At 40.4% G+C, this 15,548-nt stretch overlaps 1 protein-coding gene across 1 annotated transcript in view; it reads right to left on the reverse strand.

Moving 5' to 3' along the window:
- Nucleotides 1–9,906: 9,906 nt before the first annotated feature.
- The window catches only part of pdia5 (protein disulfide isomerase family A, member 5), a 63,886-nt gene continuing 58,244 nt past the window's right edge, over nucleotides 9,907–15,548 (reverse strand). Inside the window, exons 16-17 of the mRNA XM_037109980.1 lie at nucleotides 13,896–14,030; nucleotides 9,907–12,390 (exon numbers count right to left, since the gene is read on the reverse strand). Of these exons, the coding sequence (XP_036965875.1) occupies nucleotides 12,310–12,390; nucleotides 13,896–14,030 (216 nt within the window). The 3' untranslated portion in view covers nucleotides 9,907–12,309. The remainder of the gene's footprint in view (nucleotides 12,391–13,895; nucleotides 14,031–15,548) is intronic.

Genomic DNA, 15,548 nt, shown 5'->3' on the forward strand with positions numbered 1-15,548 from the left:
GTGGACAAAATCATTGGTTAGTATTTCTGTATGACAGTTTCTTATTTAAGTTTCTTTCTTTCTTGATTTCTGTGCTTATCAATTTTCCTCATTTACTTTTTGGGGTTTTGTCTTGTAATGTTATTGTTCATAAGGAGCAAGAAATGTTAATGCAAAGAGAAAGAATGTCATAATTTTTCTTGACCGAATAAACTGAATAAACAAACTGACTTTAAAGCACAACACAGTCTCATACTGCATGCCTGTGTTTATATGTGGCGGACCCTGCCTTCTTTCTAGCTTCAAACAGTGCTCTGAGACCTTATTTTCCATCTTGTTTATTCACTCATGGAAGAAGTTTATATTAAACTATCAGTGTTGTAACTATTAAAGTTCATTGTTTGAATTCTTCTTCAAAACTACATAGTGCGCCTTTAATTGTCTTAATTACAATTTTAATAATAATAATAATAATAATAATAATAATAATAATAATAATAATAATAATGATAGTAATAACAGTGGCATTTGTGTTCTTAGAACTATCTTTTTTTATATATTGTTCTGTATTCTAGGTTGTTTTTTGTTTTTATTGCTTTTTCAGTATTACCATAAGTTGTACAAAGTTCTTTGAATTGAACAGAAATAGGAATACTTCATTTTTAACCACATCTCCCACAGGCAATGAGTGATGTGGCCAAGAGGATTAAATATTATCAAATCATTCTTATCTAAAGGTGAAAGATTTCCTCTGGAGCTTTCAGTCACATCTCAAGCCGTAGACATTGCAATCACATCTTCAGTGCCTCAAACCCCTCAGCTATTGGAACGCCCTTTAAAATACCTCGCCTTTTCGACACAAAGTATAGTTGAAATAGTAAAGTGATGTGGACAGCATGAAGCAAAACAGAACATACCAATCATAAGTAACAGTTTGGTTACAAAAATACTGATTACATTTTCGCTATAAGGTCTGTGGACAGTCATTGCACTACTGCAGTATATTCACTCATTTATATAAAATTATTAATATTAATGAGCTCATTTACTAGTTATAGATACTCTGTTTCATAATTCAAACTTCCTCTTTTTAGGTTACTTGCTCCAGTTGCTTCTTTGCCTCTGAAGCCAGCGACAAATTAGCCCTTTACTCCCAGGCTGACTGAGATCTTTTTTGTGATAGAATTAAAATAACATGAAGAATGAATAATGCGTATCCAGAGCCAGCCAAGCTTTAGTGCTTCCACTCAAACCTGAAATAGGCCATTCACTGGCATCAGCATTTTCCCCCTTACTTTCATACATTTCCTGTTAGAATATGGAACACGGTGCAACTGTGGTTGGAGGAAATGAAAACAGCAACACAGAGACGGTCTGTGGCCTCATCCTTTACACGTACCCATGCAATCTCCCCAGAGCCCAGGAAAGGTGTCAGCCTCAAGGGGACCTCCTTAGTACCCCCATGTCCTGTGTGTGTGTGTGTGTGTGTGTGTGTGCGTGTGTGCGTGTGTGTGTGTGTGTGTGTGAGAGAGGGAGAAAGACAGACACACAGAGTGAACGTGAATGATGTATGTCTGCTGTTGCTGACAAGCTGATGAATAGCCACAGGTCTCGGCAAATGTTTAGTGCAGAGAATGTCAGGTGTGAGGAAGGCAGTGTCGTCATTCACCGTGACACAGCCTAAGCAGATGTGCAAACACATCAGCATTCAAATGCCTCCACGGCAATTGTATCTTTCCCAGGATGTCATCATTATATATTTCAACTCTGAGCTCAGGAATCCTTGAGAGCTGTGACATATCTAAAAATATCCCTGCAGACATTCTGCCGGTTGAACTGCAAGATTTTGACATTTTTTGCACAGGAAATTGAGTGATTTTAAGGACTACCTGTCTCGGGTGAGAATCAATATGGTAACAAGACAAAAAGTCTGAGGTCTGAGTCGACGGTCCTTGGAGACTGCAATGCTCTTACACGATATAACCAAGCAATAAACTGACAATTACAGCCATTTCTCAGGATGGTGCTTAACAGAGGGCCTTGGGGTCAGAGGGATCTAAAGTAGAAATGCATGATAATATTGACAAGTCATCTATTTTGTCTGATAAAGACTTTAAAAAGAAATATCCTCACTGGCCTCAAATTACAAGCTGTTAAGACGACGCTTATGCAACCATGACCCAAACCGTCGCCTAACTGATTCTGAGTCAAACTGAACATTTTGAAAAGCGTTGGTCTGCATCTGCCCTTGCAATAAGACAGTGTATAATAATATGTTAACACTTCCACAGGAGAAACTTGATGCTTTTTGTAATTAGGTGGAAAAATATACATGCATGTAGCGTGAGCCATAATTAGTTGGAACATGTCGGCATATTGAATATCTGCAAAATTATGGAATGCTGGCATCCCTGATGTAAGGATTTTATGTCAGGAGGAGAGCTTGGAGATGCAGAACCACTGGGAAATATCCAGATCCAATTTATTTTTCTGGCTATTTCCCATCCTATAGATGTCTATAGTCTTTCTTAATGCAGGTGTCTGGTTTGGATTGGTCACCAGTGTCATAATATTTATCAGTCTTGGATCGTCTCCCTCATCTCCATGCATCCTGCAAACAGCTGTGTTTAAAAAGAAAAACTGTTTCAGAAATACACTGCATTTTAAATGGTTTTCCTTTCGTGTTCCTCTCATCTGACTTTCGTTCTGTTTGTGTTTGACATGTTTTATGGGTTTTTGTTGTGTCTTTTGCTCTATTTCCCTCCTGTGCTCTTGTACTCATCACCAGCCGGCTTTCCCCTCCATACATTCAAGCAAGTATGTAGCTTTTTTTTTTTTTTATTATATGTTGAAATATTTCAATGTGTTCAATAGTTAATAGGTCATGCACATTAAGGTAATTAAGTAAGTTAAGGCTGTATAGCATCCAAGGCATACTATAGGTGACTGCTGCCAACTTAGATTCAGTAGCTAGAAAGCATTCAGTCTACAGCTCAAAGGTTGTTTCCCCAAGAAACACTCACAAACAACAGTCAGTTTTATTATTTGATGTGCCATATGGATCTCCATAGACCTAACTTTAATTCATTTGTAGTCGTAGTTGTAATTTAAATTGTTTTTGGCTGTTAAACAATGAAGCTATTCATTTAAAGGCCCATTCATTCTCACCAGCCAATCAAGCGTAAGCATTTGACATTTTCATGATAAAGTTCTGATCGATTTCCTGACATAATTTGCCAATTTCTATCAGCAACGTCATAAAAAGAACATTGCCTTTCCCACTGATGACCGACAGCTCCACATATAGCACACAGACATTAAAACATATGGGTCTTTCAGCAAAGGATGCAAATCATCTTGATCACTGCCTCGTGAGAAACGAGCGAAGAAAAACCTTTATCTCTTCCCAGCAGATACTCAGAGGTCTATTTTTTTTTCATTGACTTCTGGTACTTGAACTAATTTGTCCCAGCGGCTGCATATTGAGTAGCAAAAAAATAACAGGATGGAACAAAAAGTATGTAAAGAAAGGAAAAGCCAACAACGGGAAGTTGTTTTTTTAATGATTCATCTGGGAAAAGAAGAGGTCATGTGTGGGGTTTATATATATAAAAAAGAGACACTGAATAATGAAGATACAACGAGGCAGAGGTGAGGTGGAGGTCGAATAAGTGGATGAAGGCAGGGTGCAGATTGACGTCAGAGAGATAAAATCCTGAACAGCCCAAAACACAATTATCCATAAAGGGGAAATGGCTTCTGTTAAGGGCACTTGAGTCCGAACAGACCTTGACTTTGTGTGAACAACCCTGTGCCCTCCATTTCTTACGCTCATTTTGTGCAGGTTAAAATGTTTGTCCCTCCCCTCCCAGAAAACCCACGAAGACGCAACGAAGCAATGAAAGACTGAGAGGGTATTTCTGCCTGCTTGCTGGCATTAATCAGCCTGCAATGGCTGAACGCTGCACGCATCCCAAGTGACTGCAGACAGTGAGCACAAGAAACTTCAGTCTAAAAGGCCTTGAGGTGGGCGACACGAGGGCTGAACTCCACACTTTCATCCTTAGAGTTGTGATTTATAATATTCCATAAGCTGAAGTCAACAAACAGCATTCCGATGTCGCTGTTCTTCTCCTCCAGGTGTGGAACGTTTGGATAAAGCCAGCTTCAACATTTTCCATTGAAGGAGTCGAGGTTTTCACTGAGGGAGTTGTAGGTATCTATTTATATCACTCCATGAATGAAAGAATAAAAATACCTTCAAGATCAGTCTTAACCATTTAACATGTAAGATATAAATCAGAGTTTGTCAGATCACTATGTAAAAACCTTCAGATTATATAAAGGAAGAAAATTGTAAAGTTTAGTGTGTTGCTGAAATGGAAATTTGTGTTTCAAAGTATAAGAAAAGCTCATTTTGTGAAAACATTCTTTATAGGTATTATAAAATGCATTTTTCTGAAACAAAATGGTAAATATGTTCTTTTTTTAAATAACTTAATTTACTTTTTTATCCTAACCCTAACCATTAAGTACTTTTATGTTTGTAATGAAAATGTGATGTCTAAAGTTTCTACCTCACTGAATTGAATTTTTACCTCAGTGCCTCATTTTAGGTGTAAAGAGAAATTCTTACCAGAAATTAGAGAAGAAAATATTCAGTGCAAGCTTTCGAGTTTTGCAGTGGGGATTTTCACTGACCTCACTGTAAAGCCAGGTCACTTGCAGGTCCAGTAACATTTCTCATAATCAAGCTATCGGTGTCAGATCTGCTGAGAGCTGCTCCTGGTCCATTTGTTTCCCTTCTGAGATACAGAACTGAGAAATACATCAAAATAAACCAGGACTGTCTATCAGCTGTGACCTGAAAAGGTCGACTTCTGTTTATCTTACCGGGCCAGCAGAGTCGGTCAGTGATGCTGCTGTATCTTAAAATGTCTTTAAACATGTTCTCAAACATCAGTGAACAAATCATCAGTGTTAATGTGAAAGAACAAAAATCAGAAACATGCCAAACTGTTGTGTTCAATCATCACACACCTTGAAGTTATTCGATCATTAGCACTGTTTTTTTAAATTTTATTTTAGAAGTAGCGCAGCTGTTTATCTCAGACAGCACATCTCATGTTCAGCCCTGTGATCTGCAGCTCATGAACTGTGATCCTGCAGATGTGCAGCAAAAATATAACTTCCATCACAATAAGCAGATGCAGTTCTTGCTGCTCTGTAGTTTGGTAGTCTGGCATTGCGGCAGTTTCTTCCGTATCTTTCCCAATGGCAGCGGGGTGAACAGACTGTGGCTGGGTGGATGTCATCTTTCAGCGTCCTTCTGGTTCTGTGCAGACGTCTCACTTCACCGATGTCGCTGATGCTCTGTCGATGGTACCAGTGATGTTCTGGGCAGTTTGAATCCCCCAGTGTCTTCCTGGGCTGTGATGAACCATGCCAGTTTGTTTCCAATCAGGATGCATTCAACTTCGCACTCACACTTGACACTTGACACTTATAGAGACGAAATTCAAACACTATCAATTTCAGTGTTTTATTGATATAGTTTTTATCCATCATTAGATTTATTTTCTCACAGATAGCTGCATTCAATGCCACTACTCTGCATGATGAGTACATGAGCGTTAAACGAGTAGGATTATGCTTTAACAAGTAGGCTATTTACATACATGCATCTTATTGCAAAATGCAATTTATCTTCTTGTTTCATAACTGATGTAAGTTATACGATTATTTGCAATATGTGTGCAATTTGTGTGAGAATACAGAGAGAATCTGGTGTGTGAGAAAACCAAAATCCTCACCAGGATAAGCTCGACCCCTACATGAGATGCAAGAACGACTGGTTCTTTGGAGGGCTTCTGAGGTAGACAAAATAATATGGACACCTTACAATATGAGACAGTTCAGTACATCAGCGATAGAAGCTTAACCATACTTCATTCTCATCAGAAATCCAACATTAAAAGCTTCACTGTGGCAGAAATGCTTCCTGAAAGATTCCCTCGAGATGCGTGTTAAGACATATACAAATAGTTGGCTTGGAAAAGTAATGTGTGCCTGATGTGTTTTATCAGCAAAAAAAGGCTCAACTTACTACATTAAAAGGTTTTCACCCAAATTCAGAGAAATCAATAATGAGAAAGAAAGAATTAATATTTGATGAGAAATCAAAATCTAATTTTGCCAAGGGTACCAAGAAGTCTGGAGACGGCCCTGGTGATGATGGTGAGTTAGAATCTGCTGTGATGTACAAGATTCACTGTGCAGTGTATGTAGTGCAATGCACGTCATGTCTGGTAGTTGAATACCAGACTTACTGACCTTACCTTGTCCTGTCTATGTGTTCTGATTCTGTTTGTCTAACAAAAGCAGGAAGAGCCAACAGCTAGAAAACCTTTCAGGCATGTTATTATTATAATTACTTTTATTATTATTGAAGAACTGGGGATGTGCATAACATCGCTTTTTTCCCCCCCTTTTTTCCTACATCATTTCTATCCAGAGCTCAAGAAGTCAGCATCTGCCCTAACTGTAACTGTCATCATATACTCATGTATACTTTCTGTGGACACTTGGCTCCAAATGACTTCAGATACAGTTCTCATAAATTCTTTGTTACAATAATGTTTGTCTTAATGCTGAGAGGAGGTCGTCTCCCTCAGCTGATAAACCAGTCAACAGACTCAACACAAAATTGTTGTCAAAGTCTGTTCCCTTGTTATGTGTTTCCTCACCACCGACACTTGAGACAGTTCAAAACCAGCATTCTGTCTACAAGATCAATAAGAAATGAAACCTGACTACTTGATACATCCGCCTGTTTTACTCTGCCTTCTCACAGCACTGAGATCAGGCTTTCTAGATCATCTTATGGTTCGGTTATTATTCATGTCACTGTGTTGGACTGTTATCATGTATTTATCACAGAAAGTGTAGATGGAATCAGACAAAGGTAAGTTCATGCTTAATGTCAAGTCTCATTCAGCAGTCATTCAGACACTGTTTGTTCCCCTCACTCTGTTGTACCTTCTATCTTTACACAGGCTGCACCGGCCTGCCCACAGCGCCCGGTCTCTACATCCAGGATTACCATGACGACAGAGGGGGATGCAGACCACAAGAGGAGGATGGAGGGCTATGGAGCAGCAGGAGGTTGGTGGTCACCTCCTTTCAGTGGGCTCAGTAAGTCATCCTCTCATTGAGGCTATATAAAGCTACAGTTGACGACAGACTGTCTGCAGATTAGATTTATTACAGGAATAGTATCCCTTTGTTTATACAATGTAAACAAATTCAGCAACACAACAGGTTGTACTGGTGTGTCCACAGTGATCCAGGAGCTGTTTCAGTGTCGCAGGGCGGGACCACTCTGTGTCTTTGGTGCTCCTGGAGCAGCTGAGAGTGGACGTCAACCGATCAATCATCTGCAGAAGAGCCAGCACCACCGCAGACCGCTGGGCAGCTCTCTGCTTCCCTCCAGGCACTAAAGCACTGTGTGAGGACCCAGTGAGTAACCACCACCACCACCACCACCCTGCCTCTGCCTCTCCACCCTGACACCACCCTCCCCAGCCACCAGCCCAGAAGGACAGGAGCACCCAGCCCGACCAGCACAGAGGACGTTGTTATTGGTTGTGAATGCCGAGTCAGCATTCTTCACTGAAACATCAACACGTTCGGCTCAATTTGGACATTCCTGCTATTGTTATCAGAATTTTGAAACTTTCCAAAATATTCAACATTTCCTGCAGTTTCCCCATTCAGAACTCTACATTATTCCAGTTTTCATGCCTTAATTACTGTTTTATGCTTTCAGGTAGACACTGCATTCAAACCTGGAAATATTCCACATCTTGTCGGCGTACAAGGCGCACCTCATCTTTCAGACCTCAATGAAACATATCAAAATATTCAACGTTCTTTGAAACTCACTCTTAGCCTTGTTATAATGGAAGTCACTCGGGAATCTTGACAGATTCGCACTCCTTCATACGTTCATGTAGAAACTCAATTTTTCAAATAATTCCTAGTATTTGTAAAGTCACAGTTCAAATATTTTTTTTCATATTTTTGTGTGTACGGGGCAGAATGTTGCGAGCCAGAGGGGAGGACTCAGCTGACAGATGGGGGAGATGAAAAAAGTCTAGTCTTCAAAAGTCTTCACCTCGCTCTCACTGCCACAGTGTTCACTCTACCAACATATTGTTAACATCCGCTTGTAGAAAAATGTGTGCAAGTCGGCTCAGTGGACTTTGAAAAGACAGGTGCGCTGACCACCTGCTGCTTTTGACTCATTTCCAATGTAACATCTCTTCAGATTCAAGCCAGCTTTGAAGCTTATAGTGTATTTTAAATCCTTCACTATCACCTCACTATTGCGACTGTTCGTATTCTTCAGACGCGTCTTAAACTATGTTAAAGCCACCAGCTCCAAACCTTAAAATATTCCACATTATTCATACTTGAATACATGATTGCCCTTATTAATTTTTTCCACAGCAAGCAATGCACACTTAGTGTCAGCTCTTCAAAAATCTCAAAGTGTGTCACATTTCTTATATATCCTTGACATTATTCAAAGTTTCTCCAGCCAGCATTCACAACTGCAAGTTCTTCATAACCTGCCTTCTCTAGTTATCATCTGCTTCTACTTCTGTGCTGGTGGATTTGGGAAGCTCCTCACACACACGCACGCACGCACACGCACACACACACACACACACACACACACACACACACACACACACACACACACACACACACACACACAGAGGCTGTTTTCACCGTGTTGCTCAGAAATCAGATTGTATGAGAGAAACCTGTATGTTAGCGGTCTGGAATACTGGAATATTGTGTTTTCATTACCTTAGAACGAGCCTTTCATATCTACAGTGGGAGCCAGTCCTCCTCCACATCATCTGCCATGTGTGTTACTGTATATTGCATGATATGTTATGTTCAGCTCATATAAGACAACATTTCTAAATAGTTATTTTCATTATCTCACAGTATTATAATGGATCATGGATCAATAAATAAAGGACAATGTTTGAAATCTTAAATCAATTCAATATTGTGTTAATGTGGATTTCCCACTGCCTACAGTCCAGTTACTTGACTGGTTTGGTGTTAGATTTATTTTCATTTGGTTGTAAACAAACACAAACCATTCCCCCATCAAATAAAGAAGACATCATGCAGACATCATACAGGAGTTATGCAGCCATCAGTTCAAATGGTTCCTACAGCCTTCACCTAATTCTATACTTTATTAATGCTACAGTGCACATAAAGATAAAAGTAAAATATATCAGCTTTTACAATAATAACCAATTAACAATAATGGATTTAAATATAAACGTACCATTAGCTACGAACAATAAAACTAATAAAGCTTTTCTCCTGCATTCTACAATATGCTGAAGTATCTGCTGTGTTAGGAAATCACATCAGGCTTTTTGCAAGCATGAGAATGAAAGAAAAAAAAAAAAGTAATTCTATTTTTTTTTGTGAATTCATCCTTTAAGTTCATGTTAAGGACCACTTGGTGTCTCTCAGGCTCAATCATAAATTCATCTGATAAAATCATCAACTGCATGTGTAGGAGGGCTGCGTGCAGCTTCACAGAGGTGAAATATGGTTGTCCCTCAAACACACCACAGCCTATAAAATGTGTAGGATTTTGGGGGATCTATTGGCAGAATGACAGTGAAACATAAATTTATATAATGTCACTGAAATGTGCCTAAAATGTGATAACAAAGGATCAATCCTACTTCCTCTAGTAATGCCCTGAATTTCATGCAGCGATAAAAAGGGCGAAAATGTCCCTATTAGCTTAATAACATGCTGGCTTTAGAATTCACTTCAAGTAAGCCTGACAACGTACAGCACGTTTTACAAAAGAAAGTTCCATTTTTTTTGTAAATGTTTGACTTTATTTTGCAAGGTTCTTCCTGCATGGGGCAAAACTGTACGTATGGCTCAGCACAGAAAAATCAACAAAGGCAACAATGACTTCTTGGCATTAGTGTGACAGATTCCCACACAACATGGACAACTTTGGGATAAGACAGAGGTGGACTTTCTATTAACTCAGCAATTGTGTGATGTCACTGCAGAGGCTCGTCAACCAAAACTAACGGACACAGTGAACAAAGATCAGTTTCCCCACTGAGAGGATATTGGACACCTAACTACAGCGATATGTTAACATCTAATGTGTAATGCACGCTTTCAAAATGCTCCTGCATACCATGAAACATTAATAGTCACTTTCAACACACAACACGAAGAGTGTTTGGTGCCAGCCAGAACATCGGAGACAGTTTCAGTCAGAATGAAGCCATTAAGAATCACAATGATGTTTGTTGAGAAATTCTTCAGTAACATCTACTGACAATACGTCCTATTCAACACATGTTGTCATGATATAGCACAGAAAAGGACAATCAACACTTTTTTTTTCTTAATGTCTAGGGATACAAATGTAAACAATATCTAATTTGGTGACCTAAGGATTTCAAATCATTCAGCTGGAATGCAGAATTACAAACAAACTAGTTCCCTTTAATTGTGTTTCGCTATCCCTGAGAACCTTATTCATAATGAAAGAAAACCAAAGTCTTGAATAATAAAACACAAGTTCAGCTACAGATAAGCCTTTAAATATTTATAGTGGCCGAAGCGTGGGAGATGAAAACACACGGCAAAAAAATGCCACAAAGGTAATGATGATAGCTCTGAACCAATGATGTTAGGCTGCCAGAAGTGGAAAGGGGGGGCCGCAGCCTTCACTCCCTCAATACTTAATTACTCTATGGATATTTATGAAGTCATTCCTGGGAATTTGACGGAGGGCATGAGAGAGCACAGTCCAAGCTAACTGAAGCCGAGCAGTTCCAGGCCGAGGCACGGCAGGGTGACACAGAGTGAGCCGCCCAGAGGGCTGTCGTTTTGGCTCGTTGGTGTCGTTCAGTTCAGCAGAATGTGGCAGAAACACACACGTGTGAAACACACTGGGTACCCTTAAATAAAAACCCTGAATGCCCAAAGTGTACACCAGAGGCCCAGATTATTCCTCCCTGAAAGGTGTGTGAGTGCGGAGCAGACTGTGGGATATTGAGTGGAATCCATCCTCAGTGCACAGAGGGAGGATAATGGTCATGGACATTTGATCATCAACATGCAATATTCAGCCACCGAACTCGAGCATCTCCCATGCTTATGGAGATGAGCCCCACCTTATTAAAACATTGATGAAATCTCATTCTGAATGGACAACAGAGGAGGTACGAGACACAAAACATCACTACAGCGGTGAATGTGGTTAATATTTGGAAATGTACAAAGCATGAGCAATGATCAAGGGCAATGCACAAGAATATTTGGCATTTCATCTTCTTGTTTTTCTTCTCCTTTGACTTGCTCTGGTCCACGACGTGAGGGAAGTGCAAGGGCACCAGGCTGCTGATTCTCCTCCACTTGTTTATTTATTTATTTTTCATTTTTATTTTTTTTAATTTTCTATGGTCATATCAGTAAGGCCACAATTTGAAGCAAACAAAAATTAGTCAGTCCTTTCTAAAAGCAAAACTGATCATGAGAGCCCGGAACCATACAGAATATTGAGCCTCTGTCCAGGATCTTGTCTTCTTCACACTGCTACAGTAGCACTTCATGTTTTACTGTCTTAAATCATCCAACTGATCTGTGACGGTAACAACACAATATTCCGGATGGTTCTGGACTGGAGACATGAAGGTTCTGTACGAAAACACTGGATCCAACAGAGCAGGGTTGATGGGGACTTGATTAGGACCCTGTGGAGTGATTGACAGTGCAGCCTCCACTTTGAACCAATGATGCCCACCACCACCCACCACCACGGGTGTCAATCAGTCACACAGACCCCCCCAGGGACAAGCAGGGGTCAGTATTGCATAGATACAGTATAGGGTGTAGCTTCTCACATATGCAGTCACAGTGTTTGGGCAAAGTAAAAGAGAGAAAAAAATAATTCATAAAAAAAGAAAATAATAATAATAAAAAAAAACAACAAACGAAAAACACTTTTTTGTTTTTCTGCCCATCAGAACATCCATGAAAAAGACGTCTCAAGTGGTCGGTCAAACTGTGTAGGTTCTCCGTTGGCATTATTACAAACGTGATCACCATGGTGTAAAAAAATAGCCTTTCGCTGAGGTCATCAAGTCTCCCACATCAGTGCTGATAGGGCCCTTGCCAGGGTCAAGGGTCACAGTGCAATGACAAACTGTGCAGTGCATCGCCCCTCCCCCCCCTCCCTGCATGCCGCCCTCAGAGCTCCTCCTTCCTCTTGCCGACCTTTTCCTGATCACGTCCTCTCAGGCTGCGCATGAAGCCAGTGAAGCCCGCCTCCTGTGGAGAGAGGGACAGTCAGAGTGGGTAAAGCAATGTTTTGGTGATCATTTCACCACTTGCAGCGATTTGTCAGACTTGAAACGCCTTCTTCTAATCTAATAGACATCAGAGTCCCGTCATCATACATTATCTCAACCTAGCCCGACAGCGTGGAGATAAGAGCAGTAAACACAGAATGCAAACATTGTTGCCGAGTTCAAGGTCAATCTTCTTAGCCTTATCCAAAGTAATCACGATGTGCCTCCATTATTCTCTGCTGCCAAAAGTCGAATTCCCCACTTGAGGTAGGCTGCGCTGTGTACATGACCCCGGCCCTTTGCCGTAAATAATTCAGTTATTCAGTACAATACTTTTATCAGCTTGTAGCGATCTGTCCACAGGAGAAAAGGTACGTCCGGCAGCTTGGATTTGTCGGCATAGCTAGCCGGCTAACTCTGTTTCAGGCTGCAGACGCTGAACACAGCTTAGATACGGACATGTGGTGTGGAGACAAAGACGCTTTTAAATCCAGCACTGGGATGTTTGTCTGATGCTTAATCAGCATGTCAGTTTTGCCAGCAGGGACGCAGGAGCTGATCTGCCAGCTCCCTTTGCTGCAGACATGGCAGTTATCTCGGCTGGGTGAGACAATCGGAGGTTGCCATCAGTGTGACTCTGGGGATCGGTGGTGACTACAGCAGTGAGCTGGTAAGCACTTCCTGCCTTGCTGCAACTCTGACAGGACACCATCTCAAACACAGACACACACAGTGACCCCCACCCCTAACAACGTTTCTTCTTGCCTTAGTTATGACTTTATATGCAAAACAGTAAGGTTATGCCCCAAGTAACTGTGGTGCAACCAATATTAGTAGCTGATGTAGTTTCTGAGTAACTAACAGTTATTAAGCCTCTACAGTCGGCCTCAAAGCCTGACCTACACAGAGCAGGTGTGACCCACAGCCGGCTCTATATGACTCTATCCACCTCACGTTTGACTACTTCACATTCACCCACTCTGTCACTCCTGTACTAACCGTAGTAGCATCAATAGCAACAGGTTATTCTAGAGGCACCTATCTGCGGTACAGATCCAACATCCCTCATGTAAGATCCTGCGACATCATACATCTCAGGGAGTGCTGCATGAAAGACGAAGAGCACATTTCCTGTCTAACGTCTGTCTACATTCATCTGCAAAGCCGTGAACACTGTGAGGCTTTTAAAGTCCTTACCAACTGCGGAAAGACTGGCTTCGCACATTTAGAGACTGTCCAGATTTACAGTCAAATGTGTGATATAATTAAGAGGCTCAGTCAGGAGGAGAAAACATTTTAATTCTGAACCCACACACACACACACACACAACAAAGGATAAGGTCTGCTGACTTGCTTATTTTTTAACTACCAGACTACATGATACTAGAAATATTTTCTATGAACAAATTGGTATTTTAATTGGCCTTTGGGGAATCCCTGGCATAAACAGGGAGCTTCTGCCTGTAGCGTGAAGTAGCACTTACCCCACGATCTCCGGTGTATTTTTCCACAAACTTGCCGTAGTTGTAGTAGTTAAATGTCGGGTAGCCCTCCACCCCTTCCTGCTTACAAAGGTCGTGGTTCTGTCCTTTTGTACAGTCCACAGCAGCGTACACGATCTGAGGAAAAACACAGCAATCACAGTCAGTGTGATGTTACATAAAGTATCGTTCTGACATACAGACTAACGGGCTGACATTCAGCATTTTCCGTTCAGTGGTATTGGTGATTTGGTGATCGCACTGCTGATAAAAATAAAAATGATGCAGCATCCTCTCACACAATGTCCCACCCACAACAATGTCTGATAACAAATAACTACCAGTAAACACTGAATAATCTGGATTTTCAAAGTAACAAGTAACTAAATATGTCAGTTAAATGTTATGTAAAGTACCTCAAAATTGTACTTCAGAGCAGTGCTTGAGCAACTTTATTTCATCACTGGTTGTTCGAAATATTCAAACAAAGATTTACATTTTTACTGCAAATGACTATAAGTCCCAAATAATGGTTTTCAGTCTCCTTGGTTTTTCTAATTCATGGTAAAAAGCATCGGTCGACCCCTTGAGTAGATTAACATCAACTATAAATTTCACACGCTGCCACATCGGATGCGATGAGTGGGAGTTTAACAGCTAAACTCTAAAACATCAAAGTGGAACTTTCTGAAATCAACGTGTCATGTTCACAGTAACTTAATGTTTAAAATATCAAAGATTTTAACATTTCACATCATCAAGTCACTGACTATTCTATTCTGTTCTATTCACTTTCTAATACAACAAAACATTAGTGTGTTAGCATACTTTAGTGCATGTTTTACAGGTTAAAACTCCATGGAAAACTGTACTGTACAATGTTGAAAAAAGTTGGTGGCCATTTAAGTTGATAATGAACACAATGTTAACCGTGATGAAGTTTAATAAGGACACTAACTCGTCCTGCCGGTGGATATTAAAGCTGGCAGGATCTGTAACACCTAACACCTCCTAAAACATTCAGAAAGCAGGTTTATAGAGGATTTGGCTCATGTTCCATCATTATACGTCCCTGTTTAACTGCTCTGTAACAATGATTTGGATTAACAAGAGGCACTTTTACTGTTTGGTTGTGATCTGTTATCGTTTCAGTGTCTCTAAACCATTACACTATATTTTTAAAACAAATAAACTTTATTATAATTGTAGATCAACACTACAAAAACTGCACACAGGACATTACAAGGGGATGTAATAAAGAACTCAATATTTATCAAGTGTAAAATGGCCATGTATAATGTGTGCGTCGGGCAATAGGCCAGGTCAACGCATTCCTCCATGTCCAAATTTAGACTGCTAGTGTCTCTTTCCAGGTCAAAAAAAAAAAAAAAAAGACCAATGCATTTCTCTTCAACAGTTGGGTGCGGGTATTGTGGGAAAAAAAAAATCCCACAACAATCACTCCTACATAAAAACAACAACGGAGATTTATGTTGCGAGGCTGTTGCATCGATTAGTGACAAGCCACAGCAATGAGGCGTAAATGCCGCCTCACTGATACATGACTCACTCAGCGTGTCCTTTTGGACAGATGAAATGTCACCCTCTCTCAGCGTGCTGAGCGCTGCACATTGAACTTGTCACTATCGAATAATC

The sequence above is a fragment of the Acanthopagrus latus genome, chromosome 9 (assembly GCF_904848185.1).
Source record: "Acanthopagrus latus isolate v.2019 chromosome 9, fAcaLat1.1, whole genome shotgun sequence".
Classification (NCBI taxonomy): Eukaryota; Metazoa; Chordata; class Actinopteri; order Spariformes; family Sparidae; genus Acanthopagrus; species Acanthopagrus latus.